General features: G+C 43.0%; 1 protein-coding gene across 1 annotated transcript in view; it reads left to right on the top strand.

Annotated features, from left to right (window-relative positions):
* The window catches only part of LOC121293682 (sodium-coupled monocarboxylate transporter 1-like), a 68,104-nt gene that overhangs the window by 14,523 nt on the left and 30,845 nt on the right, over positions 1–22,736 (top strand). The window contains exons 7-12 of the mRNA XM_041216850.1: positions 839–906; positions 4,871–5,025; positions 13,738–13,878; positions 16,846–16,975; positions 20,318–20,406; positions 21,256–21,377. Of these exons, the coding sequence (XP_041072784.1) occupies positions 839–906; positions 4,871–5,025; positions 13,738–13,878; positions 16,846–16,975; positions 20,318–20,406; positions 21,256–21,377 (705 nt within the window). The remainder of the gene's footprint in view (positions 1–838; positions 907–4,870; positions 5,026–13,737; positions 13,879–16,845; positions 16,976–20,317; positions 20,407–21,255; positions 21,378–22,736) is intronic.

Here is a 22,736-nt window from a genome sequence, read left to right as displayed (position 1 = left end):
CAGGAAGCTACATGTATTAATACACAAGGCCCTGTTCTTTGCAGACAGAAGGAACATGTGCACACATGGTATCTGTTTTAACTAAAAAGAATAAGTGACAGCCATTCACTGGTTCATTCCCCAGGAAAATGCCTTGATCAATCAGAGTAAATCTCAAACAATGCTCGTCAGTTAACTGTCAGTAACCATCAACTGATGCATTCTCCATGGCAACACTATACCAATCAAATTCCACTTGCCAACCAATCAGCACACTCTTCTCATACAGCATAAATTTGTTGTTTCCCTCACATTAATAATCTTGTTGTCCTGATGAGTGCAAGATGAAAATCTTCAACAAAAAAGGTCTGTTTTTTCAGCAATACTTAAGTTCTGTACTACCAAATGATTATCTACTCAAATCATTGAACTTTTTGATGTATTACATCAATGTTCTTGGCGCAATGCTCTCGGCATCGGCATCAGGAACAATCTCCTCTCACTCCTTCTCATCAGATGCCCAAAAAGCTTCCAGTCCTCTTCAGGAGAAAGGATGCTTCAGTTGCCCATTGCCTGCATTAAGGCCTCTGATAGGGCATCAGAAAACCTTGGTACCCGCTCTATACCTTCCTCAGCCATATTCTTCACTGTTATTTTCATTAGAGGTCGGACCTGACATCATGAAACATCCATGATCCTTTTCTCCTATGTTAGTTAATTTATTAAGAATGATGGTTGCATGATATTCTGTGGATTACACATTTTATCTATTCAGTTGTGTTACCACCTCAAATTAGCTTTCAGGTAAATTAACCTACTACATATAAATTTAACATTTTTCAATAATTATCTGTTTCAGTTACTGGGATCAACCTGTGGGTTTCCATCATAACCACAGGGGTCGTGTGTACAGTGTATACAACACTAGTAAGAAATTTCAATTTGATGTTTAAAAAAATTAATTAGTAGTTGATATTTGATATTCAGTAGATAGCATGCATGCATCATTATCATTCATATTCAGTGATGTTACCACCTCAGAAATTAGCTACTTGTAATTCTAACCTTTCTCAATAAATGTCTGTTTCAGTTACTGTTTCAGACACGATGGACCGAATGGTCGCCTCCTGTGCTGTGCTATTTTGTGATCCTATGCATAGAGTTGAAAGTGATTATTTATAATTGGCAGTCCTGCTCCACTCATGTTTTTAACAGCTGCTAAAGAGGAGCAGGAATACCTCTCCTGCTTCGACACCACTACCGCCAGCCACTGCCAGTCATGCCCACTGTTCTCCCCTCCTCTTACAGGCACTTCACAGAATTGTTAAGATGCAGAAGGAGGCTGTTTGGCCGATCATGCCTGCGCTGGCTCTCTGAACATTTTAACTTAGTGCCAATCTCCTGCCTTTCCCCCATAACCCTGCACATTGTTTCTATTTAAATAATCATCCAATGCCCTCTTGAATGCTTCAGTTGAAACTGCCTTCAACACACTCCCAGGCAGTGCATTCCAAACCCTAACTACTCGCTGTGTGAAAAAGTTTTGTTCTCATCTTGCATTTGCTTCTTTTGCAAAACACTTTAAAACTGTGCCCGCTGGTGCTCGATCCATTTCCGAGCAGGAATGTTTCCTCCCTATCTACCCCGTCCAGACCACTCATGATTTTGAAAACTTCTATCAAGTCTCCTCTTAGCCTTCTCCTCTCCAAGGAAAACAGTCCCAACTTCTCCAATCTTTCCTCATAACTGAAGTATCTCATCCCTGGAACCATTCTCATAACCTCTTCTGCACTATCTCCAATACATTCACATCCTTCCTATACTGTGGGGCCCAGAACTGCACACAATACTCCAGCTGACCTAAAGGCTGCTGTTGGCAAAGCAAGTGGTCCAAAATTTGTTTTTCAAAATGGGAGAGGTGCTTGTAGTGGCATATTAGTGCCTACAGCTTGCTAAACTTATTGAAATAAGATATGAACAGAGTTTTAAAAAAAAGATCATGGAAAAATAAGTTATTATAACCACCTCGAGCTGTGAATCAATTAAAGTCAACATTTCTCTGCACCTGTGTAAATAAATTCACTCACATTATCCTTTTATGAGAGTCTGGGTCCTCAGTCAAACATGCATAATGAGGCTTGGCTGAGAGTCCAGACTCCCATGAATGGGTTAACTTTATTGACACAGGTGCAGAAAGTAAAAGCACTTCTTCAAACCAATCTGCACCTCTCCAAGGGGAGATGAATTCTGGTTTTAACAGGTAGTTGAACTGTCTCCAAATATGTTTCTAAGAAGAAAAAAAGTGTAGCAACAAAATAGTAGGTCAGAGAGAGGGATTCCTGGTTCTCTGATTTGTCTCTGGAGGCATTAGATTAGGAGATGCAAAGGAGAAGTGACATCATGTTTCCACAGGACACTAGGAGACCCTCAAGGCACACTTCGAGAAGGAAATGTGAGCATGTAGCCATGAAGGTCAATTGAGGGAGTGTGGCCCAAGGGATCTGACTGCAATGCTGAAAGAAGTTTGATAACCTCACATGAGTAGTCAAGGTCAATTGTTGCATTTTCAAATGCCATGTATTGTAGGGCTCCCCCCATATGGTCCAGGCAGAGAAACTGCTGTTTTAACGCACCAACGATTTACTCTGTAATATTCCTAGTCACAGCATGGCTCTTGTTGTATGCACACAGTCCACACCTGGTTGGGTGGCAGAAGGGAATCACAAACTAAGCATAAAGAGGGTAGCCCTTGTCACCAAACAAGCACCCTCTAACTCTGCATGATGGCTTGAATATGGCAGGAATGGCTGACTGGCATAGGATAAAACCATTGTGACTGCTTCTGGAATAGTGGGCATTCACCATCATGATGGCCTGTGAATTATCACTCACCAACTACAGGGTAAGTGAGTGGTTCCCTTTGTGTTTTCTGAGGTGTGGTGCCGGCAGGGCCACACGGGTGGAGTTTATGGTTCCTTGCGCTTTGGGAATCCCAATACCCTGACAAAGCCCCACTTCTCTCGCTTTTTTCTGGTTGAAAGAGAAGACAATGAAGTCCCCTCCCCTCGAATTGAGGCCCTCTGTAGTCTCCTTGGTGTAGTGATGCACAGCGAGCCGAAAGATCTTGGCAATGTTGCTGGCTTCAGTCTAGAAGGATCCTGAGGCATAGAAATTGAGGGCCACAGTGATTTTGACTGCCACTGGGAACCCTGCCCTGACCCTGCTGTGCAGTTACAATCCAGTTAGAAGGGGTGGCACAGTTCAGTGGTCACCTCCTTTGTGAATTGTAACTGTCTCAGACACTGTTCCTCGCTGAGCTGGAGTAAGAGAAGAGCTTTCAGAATACATAGATGGGTGCAGCCTTCAGTCGAGAGCCCTTTTCCCTCTGTGCACTGTTTCCCCTTTCTACTGCCTGTGCTCCATCTCCCTGTTATGTTGCAGCCCAAGAGATTCTCCAACTAAAGCCCTCGTGAATGATAGCTGACTTTCTGTTCAGAGGCCTGCGAACTCCACTGAATTCCTTGGAAAAGTCCAACACCACTTTTTGCTGACTTCAGCAAATTTTGAGAACTGCTCCAACGACAGTAACACTGCAGCAGTGAAAGAAAGTCGAAAGCACCTCACTTGAAAGCCCCAGATGCTTTTAAACAGCGCTGATGGGGGACCCTCATACTAAGCATGTTTAAAACAGGGTGTTAATGGGACCTGCAAGGCCCAAAAAGGCAGGACAGGTGCCAAATCATTGTTATGTGCTGGCTGAAATCACAATCATCCCACTCCCCATGCTTCCGGCTCACATACAGTATGCCCATGCTATTGCCCTTCCAAGTTGGTATGCCAGGTAGGCTGTACCAGAAGTGATTGAAAGTGGATCAGCTGCCATTTTTAGCACTCCCAATCTTCAGCAGCACCGACACAAGTGGCACTGCCCAGCCCAATTTTGTGGTCACTGTCTCTTGTCTTTTGTTTGTCTTTATTTTTTTCTCCCTCGGCCCTATATTTTACTGCAAATGGGATCTGTTTGTATGGACATGATGCATTTTCATGCCTGTTATAGTTGCTTTTTTTCTGCTAAATATTAATAAATGTGTTAGTGACAGCATCTTTCCCCAAAAGCAGTTTGTTTTCTCAAAGTAGCATTATTCCTATTATTGGCAGCATCGGCGGAGAAGAAAAGAATTGACGTTTCGAGTCCTCATGACCCTTCAGCAGAACTATTGAAGGGTCACGAGGACTCGAAACGTCAACTCTTTTCTTCTCCGCTGATGCTGCCAGACCTGCTGAGCTTTTCCAGGTATTTCTGTTTTTGTTTTGGATTTCCAGCATCCGCAGTTTTTTGTTTTTATATTAGGGCTGTAATAATAGTGAGTTTCAATCACCTTAATATTAACTCGGATAAAATCAGTGTAAAAAGTGCAGAGAGAGCAGAATTCTTAAAGTTCAGAGAAATTTTTTTTTCGATGTTACAACAAGAGCAGGGGCAATTTTGGATTTAGTTTTAGAAAATTAAGCTGGGTAGGTTGAAGGTGTTATCATTGAGAAAGCATTAGGCCTGGAGGATACCACAAAGATACACTGCCCCACCCCACCCCCCCTCCCCCCCCGCCACCCCACCAAGCCAGAAGTTCCCAGGTTACAATTACACTGCAATTGCTCAGGAAGTTTAAAGTTCTGTTGGGCAATTTCCCTGAACTGGGAACCATCCAAAATGTGATTTAAATCACAAACTTTTGTTTTTATTCCTATTATTGCCAGGTTGTTATTTATCTAAACATGGACAATGCATCAATCCTGTTCAAAGCACTCAGTGTTCTGTTTAATATATTATTCCTTGCTTGGAGGTTATATAAGAAATTAAGAAGTGTTTAATTATTATTTGTCATTTTTATAGGGTGGCATTAAAGCTGTTGTGTGGACAGATGTGTTCCAAATCTGTGTAATGCTGGCTGGCCTCCTTGCTTTGCTAATTCAAGGATTAATTGAAGTTGGAGGGTTTGAAAAGGTCTGGAGAATCGCAAAGCATGGTGGGCGTCTCAATTTTTTTGAGTGAGTATGTTAATGGTTCTACTATCCTATCCCCTGGCAAGGTAAACCTATAACCTCAAATTTATTGTTGGCTGAGAATCTCAACTGAAAGAAATTTCCAATCATTAAAGGAACATTGTCTGCTTGGTCAGCTATAGACTGGGTCCTGAAATAAGAGGTCTTCCTTCTAGGAGTCTCTAAACTAACAAAGTTATCTTAGGGTAGAACATACATAGAAGGAAAAAGAAGCAGATTAAACTGTTGTTAAGTTTCCCAAAACCAGCTCTTAGAATTCTAACTTAGAATCCTAGGATATTGTTATATTATATGTGGGCTCATGAGGATATTGATGTGAGACTACAACTCTTATATACTTATTTAATACATTTTTATTATTAAAACCAATTATTGATTACAGTTTATAAATGAGGATAGCATAGATTATAACTAAAGCTACTCATAACATGCTTAAGATGTTTAAGAAGGTTTAAGATAACATACAAAATTTGAATCTACCATGATAAACAGTTTGAATTAACAAGCAAATGTTGATTAACAATAATTATACTTACAATCCAATATTATTTCTTAAGATTTTGAAGTGACTTTGTCTCAAAAAGGGAATCTGGAAAGGCTCAGGACTCTATCTAGGTCTGCAAGGATGTCTGACTAAAGGTGAATTCAATCTGGGAGTGGCTTTCAGGCAGGTGGAGAGAGTATCTGGCAGTAGCAAATGTGGAACCAATAGCAGAGGGCAATGAGGAACCAGGAAGGTTACTGATTTGGGGGTCACTAAGCAAGAATTCAGTGAAGCCCAAACTTGAGCTGGGAAATCCACAATCATTAGGCATTGAAGGAGAGTTAGAGGGTTCGCCTATTAGGATGCTAGTGGAAGGACTCCAAGAAATCTTATAATGCAGTGAAGAGAAGGGAACACAGAGGAGAATCAATGAGAATTCCCGAAAGCTGTGACACACTTTGGTTTGTTCCCAGGAGAAGTGAAGGAACCCTCAAGATCCAGTAACATGTAGGGGAACCTTTGGGTGCAAATGAAGGTAGAATGGGGAGTGTCCTGCTGAGCTTTTCAGATTTAAATTGGTGTTTACAAAATATAGTGTTAAGTTAGTAGTATTTGGTTTGTTTAACTCTTGTACAGTAAATGTTTTTGCTTGAAATGTGGAATCTTGTGACATAATTTTTTCAGTTAATAACTGGGAGTTTGAATTTCTTTTTAAAACTTACTGGTCTCTGTCCAGATCGTAATATACTCCTCAGAAATGACCCAAGGCACTTTAAATACAACAAATTGCATGATTTGTTACACAAGCAAACACAGCAAAGTTTTTGGAGCTGATTCTTAACCTTTTGCCACCTGCTAGCAAAGTCTCACAAAAAGGGTGAAAAGTTTGACATGGGAGGCAGGCATGGATGAAAGGGTAATGCAAAGGCTGGACATGGGAGACAGGCGATGGTGGAGCAGAGGCTGGACATAGGAGGCAGGCTAAGGGTGCTAGGGATGGAGGCTGTCCAAGGAAGGAAGACAGACTGTCTGGGGCAGGAGGGAGCCAGCAAGGGATTGCAAGGGTGCAGGGATGTGGGATGGGGGAATGAGCCTTGCTTGTTGGGTCTGGGGGTCCTGTGGTTGGGTGGGGGAGAAGGATTCCAGGTAGGGAAGGTGATAGAGAGCCTTAGAGTCTTAGAGGGTGGGGTCAGTACTGTCTAAGCTGGAATCCTGGGCTTTGAACTGAGGGTACTGAGCAGTAGAGAGAACAGTCACAGTGAGAGGGGAGAGTGGGATGTGGTAGGGTGGCAGCTCCAGAGTAATAGTCAGGTAACTGAAGGATCCATGGAGGGTTCATGGAAATGAATGAAACATGGAGGTCGGATAATGGGAGGGTTGAGGGTCAGAGTGGGCATGGGAATGATAACGGGTTTAGGCTCGGGGGGAGAGAAGGCATGTGGAAGGTAATGGTTATAGGGGCAAGGCTAATGGGAGGAGGTTCAAACAGAGGGGAGAGGAATGGTTGTATTGGGTGGATGAGGGGTGATGTTGGAACATAGTGGGTGACAAGGGTAGGGTAGAAGGTGGTGGAGCAAGTCTGAAATGTGACATGCACCATTTTTGTATTCTCTGCTATACAACACTGTTGCTTTGAAACTGCAATCCCTCAAAGTGGGAGGAGGGTCTTTTTGGGTGGGTAGAGCTCAAGGTAAGCACAATTGGCCAACTAAAGGAACACCCTAAAAATCATGAGGCTACTGGATGAACACCATGCTCAGTTACATGTGAACATATGAACAAGGAGCAGGAGTAGGCCACTCAGCCCCTCGAGCTTGCCCTGCCACTTAATAAGATTATTGCTGATCTGATAGCAACACCAAATCCTCATCCCACCTAACCCCGTTAACCTATCACCCCCTTGCTTACCAAGAATCTATCCACCTCTGCCTTAAAGATATTCAAAGACTCTGCTTCAACCGCCTTTTCAGGAAGAGAGTTCCAAGCACTCAGTACCCCCTGAGAGAAAAAATTTCACCTCATCTCCATTATAAATGGGCAACCCTTATTTTTAAGCATTGACGCCTAGTTCTAGATTCTCCCATGAGAGGAAACATCCTCTTCATTTCCACTCTGTCAAGATCCCTCTGGATCTTACATGTTTCAATCAAGTTGCCTCTTACTCATCTAAACTCCAGCGAATACAAGCCTAGTCTGGCCAACCTTTCCTCATAAGACAGCCCAACCATTCCAGGTATTAGTCTGGTAAACCTTCTCTTAACTTCTTCCAATGCATTTACACCCTTCCTTAAGTAAGGTGACCAATACTGTATACAGTACTCCAGATGTGGTCTCACTAGTGCCAGAGAGCATAACCTCCCCACTTTTATATTCAATTACCCCTGCAATAAATGATAATATTCTCTCTATGGTGAAACCCACACGGTAGCAGGTTTGCTCCCTGACTCATGGGTCTCATAACATTGAGGTCCCAGCAAGGTCTGGGGCTGCCATTCATTTTGTGCGATTTGCCATCTGCTGCTGTCAGAGGCAGGGATGAAGGGAGGGAGGAAGGTGGAGCCTCCAAGGAGCACAGCTGCTCGATGGCAGCAAGCCCCGAACTCCAAACCTCTGTCCTCCCAGATGAATGGCTGACCAGGGCTCAAGTGGCTAGTCTTTCTATGAAGCCAAGGCAATGGTCTCTCTATGGAGTCTTGGGAGTAATGGTGGCAAACTGAATAGTGTCTGAGGGAGGGTTCTCCCACATGGTTGTCATCATCCCCGTCAAAGAGCAATGTCTTCTTGCACCTCATGTATGAATGGGACAAACTCCCATCTGTGGTCCTCAAGGATGTCCTTCACCTGGAAGGGGTGGAGTGGGGATGCCATGTCTAGACAGAAGCCAGGTACAGGGTTTAGCATTGGCTTGGTGGCTGTGAGATGGAGGTAAATCTGAAAAGATAATGCTCACTAGATTGATTACTGCAATTGGTTCACAGATCCACTGAGGCCTAGATGTTGGAGGATCCAGGCAATCCTGCCTTTCCACTGGCTCTCATCTAGATGAGGAGGAGGAGGGACTGGTGCAGGTTGGCACAGGGCCAGGAGGAGCAACAGCCTGAGCAGCAAGAAGGTCAGGCCAGTGTCTCGTGTGTCTATGATCATTGGCCTGACCACGTGTATATCGTAGGCAGCTATCTACAGATGAACAAAAGGCAATGCTGGAGAGGCCTTAGAATGTTCAGAATATGTTTGCTCACATCTGCCGGCTTCTCCACGAGCACCCGCGGTTGCAAGGACTTGGAGGAAATCCCATGCCAGTGGCATTAAATGTCACCACCCCCTTAAACTTCATTTCCAGTGCCTCCTTCCAGGACTCCACTGTCAACCTGTGTGGCATCTCCCAGTCAGCTACACACATGTGTATGCGGGAGATGATAGATGCCCTGTTCAGGACAGTACACCAATTTGTCCAATTTCATCTGGATTCCAAAAGCCAGGCTGAAAGAGCATTGCATTTTGTAGCAATCATAGGTTTCCTGCAAGTGCTATTGACTGCACACATGTGGCTTTAAGAGCTCTCTGGCAACAGCCAGTCACGTTCATCAAAAGGAAAGATTTCCACTCTTTGCATGTACAGCTAATGTGTGATCACAGAAGACAAATCCTGCACGTTTGTGCTCGGTTCCCAGGGCTCTCACACAATGCCTACATTCTGACCCACTTTCAGGTGCCACAAGTTTCCGAAGGACCTCATTGATTACAGGGCTGGCTCCTTGGGGGGCAAGGGATAACCCCTAGAAGACCTAGCTGATGATGCCAGTTCACCATCCGCAGACTGCTGCTGAGGAGAGCTACAATGCCTCTACAAGGTCCACAATTGAGTAGACGATAGGCCTCCGAGCGAATGAGGTTCAGATGTTTCGACCACTCAAGTGAGGCTTTCTGGTACTCACCACAGAGTGTGTCCCAGATCATCATTGTTGCTGCGCCATGCACAACCTCGTGCAATAAAAGGGGAATGTCTTGGCTGAGGGAGACATGGCGGACCGAGAGTTCTTCTCCAACGATGAAAATAGTGAAGGGGATGGTGATGATGAGGGCCAGTATGTTGCAAAGGCACATGCAGAGGCCTTGGCAAGGATACAACACTGCAGGGTGGCCCGTGACAATCTGATGGCTAAAGATTCCAGGCAGAGTAAGCTACCAAGATACTCCTTTACTATTTGACTTTCCATCCTCTGCTGGATGTCAGGTCCCAGCTCCTATTTTGTAACAGACATTATACTTTGCTCTAATGTATCTGATTTATGACAGCTGAATTAAACTGACTACTTAACGGCTGTACTGCTGGTGGTTTGATCCTTTGCATGTGCCAAACTATGCTGATATACAGAGCCCTGATGCTAAATGCATGCATTAAAACCTGCACAGCATTCCATTCTCCTGCGACCTCAGGCACCTGCAAGTGGACATGAGGTTATTGTAATGCCTTTACAAAGTCCATGTGCATAGAAACTTGGAAGCAACATGAAATCTAAACTCAGCAAGGATGCACTCATGACTCCCTCACACCTGTTCCCATGACCTTGTGGAAAGCTCTTTCAGATATCTGGGTCCACAGGGAGGAGCAGCTTAAGAACACCATTTGGCCCATCGAGATCACTCCTCCATGCATATTGATCAGAGAAGATCGCATCCCTACTCCCCAAGTTGCCACTCGCCCATAATAAACCCATATCCCTTGACATCTTTATCATGCTGAAAAGTTTTGAGGTTACTTTGGAAGTTTTGAGGTTACTCAGTGTGTCTCACCTGCACTATGGGTTGCTGAGTAGCAATCACTCCAGACCCTCCAATTGCAGAGACTCCTACAAGTCTCGGTCCTAGATGGCCTGACTATTAATGTGAGCCTGTGATCTGTCACTGTGGACACCCCAGCCATGATAAACATCTTTCCTCCATGGACCCTGCAGAGCCCTGTTAGAGCTATTGATGATTCACATGGATAGCCTCACAGTCCTCGGCACAGGCCATCACACAAGCCCATTCTACTCTCTATCACCTCATGGACTAGACCCCAGTCCTGACATGAGGCCCAATATACTTTGGTCACAAACCTTTTATGCGAGGTCTACTGCCCCCCTTGAAAAGGAGATGAGTAGGCTAAACAGTTCTCCATGTGAGCTCTCACAAAGGTTTCAGTCAACTGCATGCGCACCTCTTTAATCCTAAACTCAATCCCTTATGCAGTCAAGGCTAACTTGCCCATTGCCTCCTTGCTTGCAGCCATCACCTACATGTTAGCTCAATAAAGGAACATAGGAACAGGAGTAGGGAATTAGGCTCGTCAAGCCTGCTCTGCCAAAATGACAAATCACCAAGCACAGCTAGTCACAATTGGACGTGTCCACCACGGTCTTTTCCAAACATGTAGAGAAACATCTGGTTTTCTACTGTCAAGAAGCACTTTTTCAACTCTGAAACTGCATCTGCGGTGTTCCAGGCCACCCACATAGCAGGTTCAACTCCCCTTGAGTACTCGGCATCAACCCACATCTCACATCGGGGCAACAACAGCAGGAGATGTGATGACCTCACTGAACACTCTGTGCAGACGTCATTTTCAGAATTCAGAATATGTCGAGTTGCAAGTGATGGCTTGCATGATGCATCGCTAGGCCTTGCAATCCCAAATGATGGCCAGTGCTTAATCATGTACATGTGGGATTATTAAGAAGTTACTATGTTGTTAATGTGAGAGAACTGAATCTATAGGAGTTTATTATCAGACTTTGATGGAGGGCTAAATTCCACACCTTTAAATGCTCGCGACCATTGAAGCAACTAGCAGCAAGCTGGAATCCAGGATGCTTCCAAACTGTGCAAGTGAAAATATATTTACAAGTGCCAAAACTGTATACAGTGGTTGTACACCTGTGCCTCTTATGTGCCTTCAAAACTTCTTCATCGTTTTTTTCTAACACTACGTCTAGGTACAGCCCTGACACCCACAGCTGAGGTGGAGGCGGCCTGCTGACAGCACAGATGACTGTGATGACTTTGGTTGGCGTCCTCTGGTGGCCTGAGGCCTGGAGGCCCCCGGCCTGCTAAGGGGCCCCTGCATTGGTGCAGGTACAACCTCCTCGGCCTGACCTGCTGAAGGCGATGAGGTCACTGGCAGAGGGGAGGTGGAGCAGTAGGGCACCCTTGGAGTGTCCTGGGATGAAATCTGGCTGACGCTCCTCCTCTTTGTGTGTATCCAAACACACCTCCCTGACTTCCTGAGGAGAAAGGGTACCTGGAGGGAGGTCAAGGTGCCCCATCCCCCTCTTGTCTAGCATCCATGGCAGAGTACTCCATGGGTAGAGTGCAGATCTGAGTGCACATCCGGCAGCGACTGTGTGTTCTGCTGGACCTGGGTCTCCAAGGTGGCCATCACACTTTCCATGGAAGCAGCCATGCGCTTGGTTGGTGGAGCCACAACAGCAGACAGGACTTGGCAGTCTCCTACAGCCTTTGGTCTAGTCTTCACATGGCCTCTCTGCCTAATGTTCCCCTGCCTGTATCTGCATTTCCATTAGGTCTCATGGTAAAAAACAGAGGATCGCCATCTGCATGGGGGCTGAGCAGGGGCCTGATCTCCAGCAGCCCTCTGAGTGTCAGAGACCTCGTCTGTCACTTCCTCCATCAGCTGTGGACCCCTGTCAGTGGTGTGTTCACAAGATTGTGACTCCCGAGCCTACTTTAGAAACTGGACCCATCAAAGTGAAGTCTCTGCACTGAAGGCTGATGATGCCTTCTGAAGCATCATCCTCATGGGTGGGGTTGGGGCTGGTTGAATGGCTGGCATCTCTTGTAGGCCTCCCCTTCTTTCTGGTACCTGGAATGGAAAAAAGAAATGGAAAAGATTTAATGAATCCCTATGCAGGTTCCTTAACTAAGGCAATGTGTTACTCTGTAAGCACAGCTGACAACTGCAGACTGGAGTCCTCACTGGCTCACTGGGGGAGTCTTATCTCCCCCTCAACACAGCCACAGTCCTGCTCTTTCCCAGCTAGCTTGGCAGCCTATTCCTGGAAAGGAGTGAGGACTTGAATGTCTGGAATGCCACCTCCAGTTTTGGCCCACTCTCTCCTATTGTGGGTGGTTTTGTCCTGCAGACAGACAGAAGGATTGCGTGTCATCCCAATGGTTGCATGAGCAGTTTAGGAGCATGCATGTTTAACGCAGCTCCTGAGCCCTACCCAATAAGTGATTAACGAGCAGGATGTCATGCAACTGATAGAAGATTGAGAGCATGAAGTGGCTGGCACACATTCAGTGCACGTGTCCCATCTCCTGCTGAGTCCTGAAACCCAAACTCCTGTCTGACATCACTGTGCACTTGCACACTGCCTGATGCTCTTATGAGTGTCACTTTGCAGGGAGTAGACAGTGCCACTTACCCTGGTGGAGCGCAACGGATCATTAATCTTCTTCCTACATTGTTGGACAGTTCTTTGGTGAGCCCCACGGGTGCTAACCTCTGCTGCGATCTCCGCTCAGGCCACCGTAGTCCTGGGTGGAGATCCCATCTAGAAGGGCATCCTGCTGCCATCCCTGGGAACAGCAACTCCTGCATTTCCTGGACAGCCTGAAGGAGACATCCAGAGAGGCTTCACTGAACCATGGAGCCGCACGTTGTCTGGTCTGTGACATCCTGGTCTCAGCAGAATCCAAAGCTTCTGGCTTGCAGTGTGTGAATGGCTGTTTGGGTGCCCTTTGAATATGGTACCCAGACCTTTGACACCATGAAATAATGACAGGGACAGCGACTTACTGCCCGCCCCCATCACAAGATTCGCCCAGCAGATGCATATGTAATGAGCTGACTGAGCTAGATCGCACATGTTCAACCATCCTGCCCCCCCAACCCCCCCAGCAGAAATCACTCCCATTTCCACACGTATCACCGAACTTGAACTTCAGAATGGAAAGTTCCAGCCCTCGTGCTATAATTTATCTTACATTTAAAAGTTTCAATCCCCAAACTAAAAGTTAGACTCCTAAGACAAATAGATCATAAAATTAGATATTTGTAACAAGTAAAAAACATGCGAAGAGCTGCTCCTTGGCAGGCATCAGCTTTCTACTCACCACTGATGATTTTCTTATATAAATATAGTCTTGTTTTTGGAGATCTATGCAAAATAGAAATATAAATGCAGCATAAAAATATTCTTTTCTTTCAGCTTTGATCCTGACCCAAGGAAAAGGCATACATTTTGGACCACAGTGTTAGGAGGTGCATTTGTATGGATTGCAGTATACAGTTGTAACCAAGCGCAGGTGCAAAGATACTTGGCTTGCAAGAGTGAAAAAGAGGCAAAAAAGTAAGTTAAACTGATAATTAAAGGTTAAATTTGGGTTCAAAATCAGGAACCAACACCTGATATTCTCCACCCAACCTTAAACAGTCAATATCTGATATGCTTTAAGAGATTTCAAAATGGTAAAGTGGCTAATAAATACAAACATTTATCTATGTGGAAATGAGTTAATTAAGGAACGGAGCTGAAGTCATAGACTGAGACCAATCCTAATCTCAAAGTCCTTTTTTGTTCACTTGCTAAAATTTGAATGAACTTTACAATTTTAAATAAAGGCAAAAAAGGTGCTGGGAAAGCTCGACATGTCAGGCAGCCTCTGTGGGGAGAAACAGAGTTTGTTTCAGGTCAAATGACCTTTCTTTAGAAATCTGGAGCAAAATTCTCCGGGGGCCGGGCCCGCTCACCGACACGTAAGATGACATGCGGTGATGTCAGGCGGGTGTCCTGACGTCAACTCGCATCATTTAGATATTCAGTTCAGCGGGCACGCAGCCAAGTCGGCTGCACACCTGCCGAACTGTCAAAGGCCTATTACAGCCATTTAAATAATAATTAATTCAATTAGCTGAGCTGCCCATCCAACCTTAAGGTTGGTGGGCAGGTGCAGAGCCCAGGCAGCCTTCGCATTTTTTTATGAAACCCCATCCATGGGTGGGATGCGGTTTCATGAAGTGTTTTAAAAATCAATATAAGTATTTTAAAAATTATTCTTTCACATGTCTCAGCTCACCAGAGTCACATGAAGGGACATGTTTTAAAAGTTTTTATTTCCCTTGATTTAAATTTACACATGTCAAACCGATCTTCTTGAGACACCTCCAAGCCTCAGGGAAATCCCAACACTCTTGCGCAAAAGAGCACAGGGAACGACTCAGGGAATCCCTTCGCCACCGCTCGCATAGGGAGCGCTCAGTGCTTCCAGGCGAGTGTCACGCTGGGCGGGCCTTAATTGGCCCACCAACATAAAATGGCAGCGTGTCCCCGGTCGGGGGCGCTGATCGGGTTCGCACCCGCCCCCCTGCCCCCACACGGGTTTCCCCAAACGGTGGGGGGGAAATTCAGCCCCTGATGTCTGGATGGAAGGTCACACAACCTGAAATGTTAACTCTGTTTCCCTCCACAGATGCTGCCTGACTTGTTGAGTTTTTCCAGCATTTTTTTGTTTTTATTTCACATTTCCAGCATCCACAGTAGTTTGCTTTTACAATTTTAAAATTAGCAATAGAAATGTTAGCCAATTTCCATTATTTGTAGCATTACAATGTCTCACTAGGATGTACTACAAATTGTATCCTTCTCCTTTGATCTCACTATTCCAGTGTCTTGTTGAGATGTCCTTCAATGCTACAAAAGCTACAAAGAGGAATAGTAACATTTATCTGATATCATCACTGGATATGGTAGTTTGGTAGTTATGTTTCTGGAGACAAGAGTTGCAATGGCAGTTTATGAAGTTTTAAAAAGACAATTATATTTGAGATTTAATGTTTGCATCAGTAATGGTGATAGGAAGCTATTGGATTGCCACAAAAACTAACTGATTCACTAATATCCTTGAGGGAAGGAAACCTGTCAGCCTTACCTGGTCTGACCTGTATGTGACTCCAGATACAAAGCAATGTGGTTGATCTTAACTTACCTCTAAAGCAGCTTAGCAAGCCACTCAGCTGTATCAAACCACTACAAAGAAGTATCATAAGAATGAAAAAATAGACCTTCACACAGGCTGCCCACCACCTACCCAAGGGCAACAAAGGAGAGGTGAAAAATGCTGACCTTACCAGTGACACCTACATTCTGTGAATGAATAAATCCAAAAGAATAACCAGGATAATCATTTGTACGGGATTACATGAAAACTTTGCCTAATGTAAATCGAGTCCTTTAAAAATGAAATTTAAGATATTTCACATTGTGCAGAAAGGGTGCCGGTTAGCTTTGATGGCTAGGGTGTGGTTTTGAATAGTGCCAACAAGTGCAGGGTTCAACCCCTGCTCTGGCTGAGGTAGACTTGGAACCTGTCTCCTCACCCTGCTGCATAGTAAAATCACAACATTAGCCGTGGTTTAGGCAACCCTCAAGTAATCAAGGGTGCTACCTAGAGAAGAATGTGTAGAAAATTAAAGGGAACCCAAAGTGAAGTCTTTAAAGAGGACACAATATACAAAATATACTTTAGCCTGTTTTCTTTATTTCATTTTGAAAACATCTTTCCCTTACTCATTCTTGTATCAAGTTTTCAAGCCATTCATTCCTCATGAATGCCTGGAACTCATTTTTGGAACCCTCCCTGTTTTTCTAATCTAATTATAAAGTACCGACAAAGGCTTTTTTATTCTTTCTCTTGCTTGGTACAAGTTTATTGTATATCGATAATGTGATCATGCATTGCCCTCTGGTTAACACCAAGCTTCCTGCAACCAGTGAGTACTGCAGGACATTGTTTATCTCTTCAACAACAATGAGAACGAAATAATCATATAATACTACATGCATTTGTAGTTCATTAGGCCACTTGTTTTGCTGACCCAGTACCATTGCACTTACCCACGCAAAATAGAACTTCTGAACAAGCTCATAATCTGCTTTGATAATTACCTTTTCACGTCCTAAGTGGTAACCTCATTTATAAATTAAGAACTTCGCGCATAACAAAGTTTCTTCTTCATTTACATTTACAATTGTAGATTTGTTATCTGATAATCCTGCCTTGTAGTTCCACTTGAAGAACTGTATATTGAGCGTATGGATTGGATCAAATGTAACCTTATAAAACATCTGTCATATATTGTATATTTAATGACCCACATTAATAAATTATGAATGAAATACCTACTGGCTAAAGGTTCACACAATTAGGAAAAATGACATGCCTAGGAGCAATACATCAGGTAATGCAAGTCCATTGTTTTCATTCTTATTGTGTAATGCAGTTTTGTGTGCTGACCAGTAGTTCTTTCTTATTAACAGGGCTATAATCCTGAACTGGTTTGGTATGCTTGGACTGACACTTGCGGCTTGTATGTGTGGCTTGATCATGTATGCCATTTATGAAACCTGCGATCCACTGGAGGCAAAGAGAATCAGCAATGCTAACCAGGCAAGTAAATACATGTTTTTTAGACCACAACTTTGCGGAGCTGGATAGCATTGTGGTTTATCACACTGCCCTTTCATTCTAGCTTCTAGCTTTAAGTCTAGCTCTGTCCAATAGGACAGTGGTTCTCAAATGATTTTGTTTAGAGGAGCCTTTTTCAACTGGATTAGTAATCATGGATCCCCATCAAAATTCTTATATGATAGTCATGGAAGTGCTACATATAAAGAGTGTTTTAATAATGTTTCTAAGAAAGCTGGGAAAAGACCAAGAAAGCTGAATCTGGGATCAGAGCTTAGAAAACAGGTATTTACTTATGGATATCAGTGAAATGGCTGTACCTGCTTCTCACTGCAGAGCTTGTCTGTCCTTGATGTCACCCTTAAATGATTCTATATAAAAGCTAACATTCATGTTTCTCAGGGAAAAGTAGATAGAATTGCAGAATGTGGTTCCCCCAAAATACCCATAAAATCCCATGTAATTGAAAAGAAATTTGATTTATTCAGTGTGGCAAAGCAAGAGGCCTACAGATTACTAGGGGACTAGCTGAAAGATAGATACATAGAGTTCTGATGAGATGGTCTGAGATGAGCTTCACAGCTTAATGTGTCTCCTTGAGTGGCAGTGCGCCAATGCAAGAAATGTTGAACTTCCTTAGGCTGAATTCCAGCTCCTTTTCTTTGAGGTTTTAAACACCAGTTCCCAGCTTTACTTCACCTGCATTCCACAGGTACAATTTTCACCAAAAAGGCACACTTTTCCAGATCCCTCTCAATTTTGATCCTAGAGTCAGCCTTCTTGGTCTTTTTTCCAGCTGCCACACTCCTTTTCCATCTTCCTCTTTTCAACCTGGTCATCTGTACCCATTTTCATGCCAACCCGGGTCAACATACATACCTATGAATTACAGCCACTGTGAACTCCTACTTCCAGAGTGCATCAGGCAAAGCATGGCTGCACAGAATGAATGGTAGATGTGTCCTCAGTGTGCTGTAAAGGGGGTGGGGAGGGGGCACAATCAAAGGCTGAGGCAATGGCCAGCTGCCAACCAACAAGTGAGCCTGTTAGAAGTGGCACCCTGCGCAAAAATGCAGAGAATGGCTGCACGTGATGGCCCACACTTGCATCTCCGCCACCCCCATCCACCTCGGTTTGGAACTGACCTCAGTCCCAGCCACTGGACTCACCCACAACTGTAAACACCACAAACAACGGAGCTCATCACACAAGCTATTTTTGATTATTGTATTGTAAAAAGCTGGTGTTGTGAAATATCAGTTTCATTTTAGATTGCATTCACAACAATGGCTCAACTCTTTTATTTAGTGAATAGTTCAACTACACAGACCAGGATAGTCCCAGGTTCAATCCCCACTATGTTTGATGACTAATCTCAGCCAGAATTTTTCATTTGTGCTCCGTGTCCTTGGATTATGAAGAGGAAAATCACTTAGGGATCCCCCTCTCTAATTAGCACTAAGAGATTCCTGCTGAAACTGCATTTATGTGGGCATCAAGAAGGATTGTGTTTGGCTCCGTTCAAATGACTCCATGATTAAATATACATTAAGGCTTGCATATGAATAATGGTCACTTAGATAATGCATCAGAATCAAACCAGTGCTTGTGACCTCATACCTGAGCTGTGGCAGTGCCTTTAGAAGAAGCTGAAAATATCTTTCTGATAAATTGGCTTGCACGTTTTCTCATCAATACATTCCAGTTCTCCGAACTTACTTCCTAGTTTTCACTGCCTTGTCACACACCTTCCTGGCTTCAAACACCTTATCAAACCTTTTCCTTTGCCTTCACACATCCTCCCCCTCAGTGTCCAGTGTAAAGTGCTTTGATCCATCTTCCTGTATGTAAGGGGCAGAAATACAAATCATTATCATATCTTGTGCCATCACATTGAAAGGAATGAGAGAATTTTATTTGAATCCTTGAACTGAGTGGCCTTTAAACCTAAACCTATATCACCAACTGTGAGTTTCTTCTATCTCTGAGAAATGGTGAAGCTATTGCTTAAGCTCATGAAGAATCAATAAAATGGATGGGATCATACCTTAGATTTTTCTATTTTTGTGGTACTTTCATCTCTGAGATAGAAAGATTCAAGCCTCACTCTCACTCCAACATTGAAATGTGTAATCTAGGTGTAATACTTGGGACATTTTTTTTTTATATGTTGCCTTCTGGATGTAAGGCTGTATTTTATTGCTAAGTAATTGTATTACAATTGAATTTCTTGCTGGCTACTTCAGAAGGAATTAATGAGGGACTATAATTATCTATCGTTCAGTCAGACAAATGTAGACCCATGGGGGTTTATGCGAATGTAGCAGCTTTCATGACCATTTTCTTTCTAACACCAGCCAATGGATTTCCAGATTTATTAGGGGTTTACCATTTCTTCCCAGGAGCATTGGCGATCACCCCTAACATAAACTGACTGAAATCTATATCAAAACACAGGTTAAATTTTAAAATATATATATACTTAAAAAATTAATATTCTTGAAGGGTTTGCCAGCATTGTAATTTGGTACATTACACCTCAATCCCAGGACTGTCGATTTTAATGCAATCCTGATTAGTAAAATGAAACCGTCTATTATTCTAGCTGTGAGGACCATTTGTCAAATGAAAAGGTGTCAGCAGAATCAACCTAGCACCTGGTGGGTTCAAATTTCAAACCATAAAAAAAAAACGAATCCAACTTCATCTTATTAAAACCGCCGCTCTCTTCCTAGTTCTTGCAAAAATTGTTATTCTGAGCAATTTCTGTCTTTAGAGTAGAAATCTTTGTTAACAGGTCAAACAGACAATCTAAAGTAAACCAATCTTGTTTGAGATAATTGATTTTTTTTTAGCATTTTTTCAACTGGGGTCAAATTCTTTTAATTCTGCTACAAAATAATTCATTGATATTTGTTATAATGATACTATGCATCAGTGAGAGGAGTTGATCCTTTTATTTGAGGTTAAGATTGCTGATTTGAAAAAAATTCATATTCCGTCAGATAAGATGTTGGTGCGGCAGTGTGCTTGAATTAAATATAGAAAAAATGTAAATGAGAAGACTGTGTGGAGAACTGAAAAAAATATTGCTTAAATATTTTTCTCCAGGGCAGCTAGGGATGGGCAATAAATGCTGGCCTAGCCAGCGAAGCTCACATCCCATGAATGAATTTTTTAAAAGTGATCATATTTGATGTTGTATTTATTTTTGTTGATCCACTTTATCAACACTGACAAATACCAGGAAATATTTAACTTGGTACTGCAGATGTCAAGAATTGTTTCCTTATCAATTCTTTTTATCTTATAATTTTTCTGTAGATGACACCATTACTAGTTTTGGAAATCTTAGCTCACATACCTGGAGTTCCGGGACTTTTTATCGCTAGTGCATTTAGTGGCACTCTGAGGTATGTAATATGTTGCTCTTGATATTAGAATTCACAGAATGTTAGACAAAATAACATTTCAATAAAATACAAATTTTTACAGAAAGTACTAATTGTGATATAGATACTATGAAAAATGTGAGTATATACATGTTTGGAGAAGAGAAAGAGAAATAGTGGATTATTTATATTGTACTCTAAGTGATGAGCTCCTGAATTGTACATGGTGATTTCTGAATAGGAAATAAGTCAGTCCATTGCAACTGGAAATTTCCAATATTAGGTGCTTAGGAGTAAATGCACTGTCTCCCAGTGGCTCCAGGGAATGGTGTGGGCACTGGTGGTCCTTTAAGGAATTCAAGGAAATGTAAAAGGAGTCAGAGAAATTCTAGAAAATATTATTAAGAATAAGTAAAGATTAATCAGCCCTTCTAACTGACCTACCATGTTATGATCCATGTACAAGATGTGTTCAAAAGTATTGTTGTCTTCATTCTGTCCTTATATCCTACTTTTTAACAGGACAAAATAATCCACTTAATTTATTTCCTGAATTCCTCAAGCTAATCTGAAATCACTTTGCTAATTTCTATTCTGTTGCACAAGTTAACTGTTGTAATTGTGAAAAGGACTGTTGGAAGTCTTAAATTTTTTAAAATGTGTTAAATCTTCCTAGAAGCTTACCTCCCAAGGAGGAGAGGCCAAAAAGGAATATTTATTTACAAAGTAGATAAAGAAAAGGTAACTGAATTCTAAGAACTCACCCCCTGACAAATAAATCTCACTAGCCGATATTGACATGAATATTTGCATCCTACATTCATATGACATCTGATGTAATAACTCTTGTTTAATTTTTCTTATCCACAGCACAATCTCTTCAGGCATCAATGCTATAACTGCAGTCTTTGTGGAAGATATTATAAAACCAAACTGGAAATCATGGAAACATTTTTCTGATGGCAAGAAGACATTGATCTCAAAGTTTCTAGGTTACCTTTCAACTTCTGAAGCTCCTGATAGAGTTTAAAGTACAGGAAGAGTAATGATATTATTTGCCATAGTATTTCTGCGTCTGCAGCTTGGTTTCGTTATACAAAGTGTAACTAAGTTGGATAGTTTATATAAATCATGAACAGGACTGGTGTAAGGAGTTGTGTATGAAGAACAACCAAACTGTAACAGTTGTTGTAGGCATGTTTCAAAGGAAACATATTTCAGCGCCACTAGTGACTTGTTAACATCAGCAGTCTTGTGTGTAGATAGGTACAGGCATACATGTATCCCAAAACTATATACAGCCTTTCCATTAAGATTTGGAGGAACTAATTTGGAAGGAAGCTGTTGTATTTTTTCTAATAATACTCTAATTCCTGACATAAGTCTGCTATTTGTGCAGTGCTTACGTAAAGTCAGTAGGAAGGAGGGGGTTGAGAATACCACCATTCAGATTTGGAGCGTTGTTTCAGGATTTTCCAGCCCTGCTGTGACGGGACCCATCTCTGGGATCCAGCGGGCCAACCAAAAGTCCAGTGACTTTCAGCAGGACCGGACGATCCCACCAGCAGACGGGGCTAGAAAATCCCACCCTGGATGGTCCAGAATTTCTTGCCTGATGTGTGTTGAAATGAGGCTTTGCTCCTCCTGTTCCCTTTACCTAGTTGGTATTCTTGTGTCAGCCCAAATTAAGTTTTTATGGCAGGCTCATCACTGTTTAGAGCAGCTGTGGGGTCAACTGCCCCAAGTGGACAAGAAAAAGAAAATCACTCTGGAACCGGCTGCAGTGAAGCATGGTTGACAACCACCCCAAAGTACAGTCAGAAATGCTTTTTAAGATAAAAGGCACCCCATCTCTAATGCACTCAATCATTCTGTAATCATTGTTCTAGATGTAAATTAAACAGAATGTGTTGGAAATACTCACTAGGTTAGGCAGCATCTGTGGAGAGAGCAACTGAGACAATGGGCTGGGTTTTCACTCCCAAGATGGCAGTACTAGTTGAGAAATTTCACAGCTCACCATGGCCATTTTGGGAGAAAGTGCCCCATCAGACCTGATTTTCGCCCGGTGGGAGTGGGCAGGTGCAAGATAGAGCCAACCCATGCCCACTGCTACTCCCTCGCCCCTTATAGCCCCATGCCAACAATGCCAACTCATGCCAACCCATTCCCCTCCATGCACCTTTGCCCTTGCTCCCTCCATGCCAACTCACAGTACCCAGCATGGGCAGACCTCAAGAGCCATGTTGAGACAAAATAAAATAAAGGTCTAAACATTTATTACAGCCTTTACCATAGTAAAACAAACACTCATATTCATAAAAGCCAATTCAAAACCTTGAAATCACCTC

This window comes from Carcharodon carcharias, chromosome 22, assembly GCF_017639515.1.
Source record: "Carcharodon carcharias isolate sCarCar2 chromosome 22, sCarCar2.pri, whole genome shotgun sequence".
NCBI classification, from domain to species: Eukaryota; Metazoa; Chordata; class Chondrichthyes; order Lamniformes; family Lamnidae; genus Carcharodon; species Carcharodon carcharias.
This window is presented reverse-complemented; position numbering and strand designations above follow the sequence as displayed.